This window comes from Loxodonta africana, chromosome 15 (assembly GCF_030014295.1).
Source record: "Loxodonta africana isolate mLoxAfr1 chromosome 15, mLoxAfr1.hap2, whole genome shotgun sequence".
In the NCBI taxonomy this organism is placed as follows: Eukaryota; Metazoa; Chordata; class Mammalia; order Proboscidea; family Elephantidae; genus Loxodonta; species Loxodonta africana.
The window spans coordinates 15,925,093-15,931,092 of record NC_087356.1 but is presented as its reverse complement, the minus strand read 5'-3'; the positions used below and the strand labels follow the sequence as shown (position 1 = coordinate 15,931,092).

Here is a 6,000-nt window from a genome sequence, read left to right as displayed (position 1 = left end):
CTCCCCACAAAGCAGACGGCCACGACCAGGGTCACCCCAGAACCTGTGTAACTCAGCACTCAGCATTAGGACACAGTCCCGGCAAGTGGGAGAAAAAGGACAGACTTCTTAGTGCTGCTAAGAACTGAAACACAAAGATATCCTTCAGCTACAGAAACATGTACTTCGGCTCTGCCTTCAATGTCCTTTGGCCCTGAAAGCTGTTAACTATTCAAAACAATACACACACACACAAATATGATTAATTGCCAACACAGAGTTAAAAAGTTTTCTGCAAATACTTTATTTTCCCATATTTCTTAAATCAGAAAGAAGCATTTGGTAATAAAAATAAGCAAGAATTATTTTCTTCAAGTCTACTTTGATATGTAATCAGTCTCCCGTCTTCCAAGCTCTGGTTCCCTTTGTACAGGTTCGCTCTGACTTCGGCACAGTTGGGAGTGTAAGTGTGTGGTTTCAGATCATTAATATTAGTCTTCTCAACTATTTACAACTATATTACAAGGCAAACAGATATTTCAACGATAAACTCAACTTGTGACGATCAGCAGTTCCTACCTTCTTCAGTGTTTTTAAAGAAACTATACACACAGCACAGGGGAGTTGGAATAATTTCTATCTTCCCTGTTTTCTTTTTGTTGTTGTTGTTGTTCTGAAAATAAAAGCATGGCAAGTTTCTTCTTATTAAACGTGTGCCCGGTAGCCTCGGAGTCTATGGCTCGGGGTGCTCAATCGGAGGGCAAGAGTGTGACGTAATGTCGCTGTGTTTGTACTCGGCTTCGTCTAAGTCCAGAGCCTCCTTGTTGACCTCCAGAGTCATGCAGCCGTGGTAGAATGCCGTGACTGGCGCTGAAGTCATGGGAACATCTGGGTCAATGGGGAAAGAACAAAAAACCATCTTTAACAGCCCGTGCCGTCTGGAAGGAACGTGGCCCCACGCCCCTTTGATTATTTCCAACAGGCAACGTTCAGTTTTCTCCTCTGCTGGTCTCCCTTTTTGTATCCTCTCCATTGTAATGCTCACTGCCAATCTTTGGTTCCTTCTCAGTCCCTGACATGTGTCTTCAAGTGGCATTGATTTCCTTTCCATCTAGAATATCACTTTGCCTGGTTTGGCTAAGTATCCTGGCAAGCAAGCATCAAACACTTGCCAGCCCAGCTTTTGGCAAGCCACCCTCCTTTTCTCCCCCCTAGGAAGGACACCCAGATAGTCAAATCAATTAAATAAATATTATCTTATTATTGGCACAACATGAGTCATTCATGCTGCAGGGTGTCCCAGCTCGCTCTCATCCTCTACAAAGCTTTGTTTATTAAAATTAAATGAAGTTTGTGTCTGGTAGCCAAGCCAGAAATTCCCAGCCATCCGCCACTTGCCGCAAGTAGAGACCTGTGCTGACCAGTGGGAGGAAACCAGGACTTATGTAAGCACCTGGCTGTAATCTGCTTTCACCCATTTTACCCTAATCAGTTGGCTCAAGGCCATGGACAAGCACATTCTTCATTTAATTAAAAGTTCCACCCCTTGGCTCTTGGTAAGCCAGCAGCACCCCGGGCTTTTCTGCCATCTCTGCTAGGTGTAAGAGAGGCTGGGTGTTACCCTATAAGCTGCTCACAGCAGCAGGAACAACCTGCAGGACCCGGGAAGGATGAGGCCTGGCCCCTGGCTCAGTAACTGGACCCTACCTCACCTGAGGCCTGCCCAGCCTCTGTTGAACTACGGCTTTGTCTACTGTGCCTTGGCCCAGTTCAAAATGACTGGTGGGCATTTTCAGATGGATACTCCTTGAAGAGGCAAGGGAAGGTGAGGATTTGACTCAAGCTAATTATTGTCCCAATAATTTATTTTCTCAGCTTCAATTGAGTTCCCTGCTGATAAACACTGAGGTGTCACAATCGTTAGCTGATGAACATACCTGTGTTTTCGCTTCCCCTTAAAAAAATATAATCCATTTCAATAGCTACTATTAGAAATGCCAACTTTTGCCCAAGGTTGATATAGAGCAAACAAGCTAGCAGTGGTTAGAACGAATGGGGCAGGGACATGCCACAGCCAGTCCCACCCACCTCCAGAACAGGCAGCTGCAAGGGCCCTACCTGGGAGTCCCCCCACGAACGTGTGCACAGAGTCCTGCAGGTGCCTCTTGAGGACAGCCAGCCTCTCCTGCAGCTGGGCAGGGCTCACTTCACTTTGACCCTTGGTGCCATCGACCACCAGGGTTGCCTCCCCATCCTTCACAGAGACCATCACTACATGCTCCTGACTGTCGCAGACCTTGATTTCCATCAGGGACAGGGCGACATTTTCGACAGCCAGGATGACCAGCTGAAGGGGCAAGAAGCAAATTTTAGTACACAGGGAATAAGGGAAGGTACCAGAGAGGCTGTCTGTGAGCCATGTCACAAAGCCATCACTCTTACACGTGAACCACTGCAAACTGCATGGAGGGATATCTTGTACTTTGGGTTAAAAATTCGTGTCTGAAGAGCCTTCCTGTTTCTTACAAGCTACATACTTACCTTGGTTGTGATATTTCTTGCAGCCCTGCATGTATGTGTGGGACTTAGGAGACCTGGGTTCTAGTCTCCGTCCTGCAGTTTGTTGACTATGGGTAAGTCGTTTCACCTCCCTGGGACTCAGTTTCTATAAGTGCAAAATGAGGAGACTGACTGGAAAGAGTCCATGGTTCTTTCCAACTCTGATACTGAATGAGCACAAAAAGGAATGCCATCTTAGGGCCACGAGTCAGGAGTGATCAAAATCATACATTCTAGCTGCCCACACAAATGTACACATCTGAATTGAAAGTAACTAAAGGCTATTACTGGTGTTTGCATGACAGGGAACACAGTACACTGCTTTGGTTTCCATATGAATCTTGCCACAAGAAGCTGCTGAAATCAAGCAGTAATGGTGTGTTGGCTGGCAGTAAAACACAAAGGAAGCAGCCCGGGGCCGCCGCCAACCTCTAGTGGGTATTCACACTGGGTGGAAAGACATCTTGTTGATAAAATCCTTGCAGGCCCATCCATCTTCCCCTTCACTTTCTCCACCCAGGGGAATTTGTCACCATTGCTATTTAACAACTCTTGTCTGTTTACTTCAAATGCTAGGTCTTTGGGTTTGAAAAACATTCCTAGAGAGTGCATGGGTCTCACCTCTTTGGTGATTAATGAATGTGTCAACCAAACCTGTTACTGTCTAGTCCAGGTACCCAGAAGAATTCAATTGTCTCCGAAGGTAAGCAGGTGGTGTCAACAAATCAAGCAGATTTGGTGAACACGTACCCCCTGAGTTAACTTTTGGCAGAGGCAAGAGAATCCAACTTCCTTTTAATTCTTCTATGAGGAAAAAAGGGCAAGCAAGGCAGTCCCACGGTTAGAACAAGATCCGTTCCGAACTGTGTCTTTAAGTTGAATAATTAATAGGTAAGTGGGAACAGGTGCACACGGTTCTTATTTAACCTCAGTTTAGTGCAAGAAGGAAACCCTGGTGGCGTAGTGGTTAAGTGCTATGGCTGCTAACCAAAAGGTCAGCAGTTCGAATCCACCAGGTGCTCCTTGGAAACGCTATGGGGAAGTTCTACTCTGTCCCACAGGGTCACTATGAGTCGGAATCGATGGCAATGGATTTGTTTTTTTTTGTTCATTTGTTTTTAGTGTAAGAAAAGACTAAAAGCTTTTTCAATGATTTAGAAGCTGTATATGCAGCCAATGAAGGTGACCGCGATGAAGAATTTGTTGCGAGTAGGGACAGGTTCAGCCCTTTCAAAGTAAGGGCAAATTTACATAACATTAAAGGGCAAGTAGGACTTCTCCACCGGTCAGATGTCGGTAACCTGGGGCCTGCCTGTACGACGGTGAGATAACAGACTGACTTAGTGTCAGGTGCATGATCAGGAGTGGTGGGGACGGTGGTAAAGTGGAAAGAGTAGGCTGTGTCTGAAGGGGGCGCCTGCACTCAGCACTGCCTGGTGTCACCATGAGAGAATGATGCCATTAGAGGACACGGTCCAAGAGAAACCAGAAATTTGGATTTGTTTGTGAAATCACCTGACTTTTAAATATTAGCAACTAATTCAAACTGTTCTAAACCACTGTGCTGGCCAACAGGGTGTCACCAACCAAAATCAAACCCAGTGCTGTCGAGTCGATTCCAACTCATAATGACCCTATAGGACAGAGCAGAACTGCCCCATAGCGTTTCCAAGGAGTGCCTGGTGGATTCGAACTGCAGACCCTTTGGTTAGCAGCCGTAGCACTTTACCACTACACCACCAGGGTTTCCAACAGGGTGTAGGCCAAGAAAATACCACATGGCATCTGTGGCCCAACTTTCGCTCTCAGGTTGCTGGTTGCAGACCCCTGGTCGAGTACCACCTGCTACCTCTGCAGCAACGGCTTTGACTTGCAATTGTGTTGAGTTGATCTCACGTCAACAATATCCCCCCAAAGCCAAGGGCATCCTGCGTTAAACCTCTGGTCAGAGACTTTAAAATACGAAAAGAAACCAAACCGGTTGTTGTGGAGTCAATTTCAACTCATGGAGACGCCATGTGTGCAGAAAACTGCTCCACAGGATTTTCTAGGCTGTGATCTTTGGGAAGCAGATGACCATGTCTTCTTTCTTTCAAGGTGGCTCTGGGTGGGTTCAAACCGCCAACCATTCAGTTAGTAGCTGAATGCTTAACTGTTTGGTCTTTATAGGTTGGAATCAGATTTGCAGAGGCAGGGGCAAGATTGGGTAACTTGACCCAAAGTTCTGGAGCTTGTGATCCTTGTGGGTAGAAAAGCCACATAGTGATTTGCTCTGATGCTAGAGGTTTTAGTAACTCAGTGCTCGGTGGTAGAGGGAGCTAGTCATACCTGTTTTTTGAGCTTCTTTGTGGAGTGGTAGTCAACGAGGGCCAGAGAGAGGGGAATGGTGTGGTTCTCTGCCACCAGCGCCAGCAGTACCCCAGTGTCTGTGGCGGGGCGGATCCGAGCAATGACTTCTATTTCCCAGGTTGTTTCCATTCCAACGTCCAGTGATGTTCGCACTGCGAAGAAGGCAGCACATTACAAGATGATACAAATGGGGGAAAGGCAGCCATGATTGACTCTGCCAGGAGGACAGGAAGACTGTGAGTAAACAGCTCCCAACACCTTCTACTGGGCAGTGAGGAACGCTGGACATGGCTGGATAAAGCAAATGGAAAACAGCAATGCCCCTTTCTGGCACAGATAACTCAATGTAGAGTTTTATAAAACCCATCAGCTATTTCAGCAAGCAGCCCTATATCTGGGAGATAACAGAAAAACTCCAGCATTTGATTCACATTCTAGCTCATAGTGCGAAGGGCACCGGGGAAGCGAAGGGATAGTTGCCTCCTCCCTGGTCATACCAGCTCCCTCCACTTCCAAATGCTCCTTTAGGTGACCTCTAGACCTCACAGACCTGCTGGCCCCACAGGGGGCAGGCTAGGGGACTGTGACCATGGGGCCTGTCCACCTTCCTATTGGTCTCTCTTACTATAAGAACTCAATGACATAGCTTGTTGAAAATTTACAATCCTTAATTCACAATCCCATTTTTTTCATGAACACTGAATCTTCCCTATGACTTTTAGACAATTTTGCAAGTTTGAAAGTACTTGGAAGAGTTTAAAATACAATGAAATGGAAGCTGTAATTAGAGTTATTCCAAGTAGACCATATACAATTTTATACTTTGAGTTGCAATTTTTTTCACCATTCTAATGTCTCAGTGGGGTTACTTTTTATTCAGATGCAATATCTGTCTATCCATCTATCTATCTATCCATCCGTCTACTCACCCACCCACCCATCCATCCATCTACCTTACACAAGTAGTTCCAAGAAATATATTTTGACAAGGGCTGGATTCTGGTTCCCCAAGGACAAACACCACCCTACATTTCTTTTCCACATTTAAATCATCTGCTGATTAAAAAAAAAAAAAACAATCCAGGAGCGAACCTTCACCCTCTTGGCTTTTAA

The 6,000-nt window shown here is 45.9% G+C and overlaps 1 protein-coding gene across 2 annotated transcripts in view; it reads right to left on the bottom strand.

The window, feature by feature from the left end:
* Positions 1-259: 259 nt before the first annotated feature.
* Positions 260-6,000, bottom strand: part of GAS6 (growth arrest specific 6) — a 77,327-nt gene continuing 71,586 nt past the window's right edge. The window contains exons 13-15 of one of the 2 annotated variants that reach the window (XM_010593595.3): positions 4,867-5,039; positions 2,098-2,326; positions 260-867 (exon numbers count right to left, since the gene is read on the bottom strand). In XM_010593595.3, the coding sequence (XP_010591897.1) occupies positions 713-867; positions 2,098-2,326; positions 4,867-5,039 (557 nt within the window). In that variant the 3' untranslated portion in view covers positions 260-712. The remainder of the gene's footprint in view (positions 868-2,097; positions 2,327-4,866; positions 5,040-6,000) is intronic. The other variant, XM_064268619.1, reaches the window with a different exon arrangement.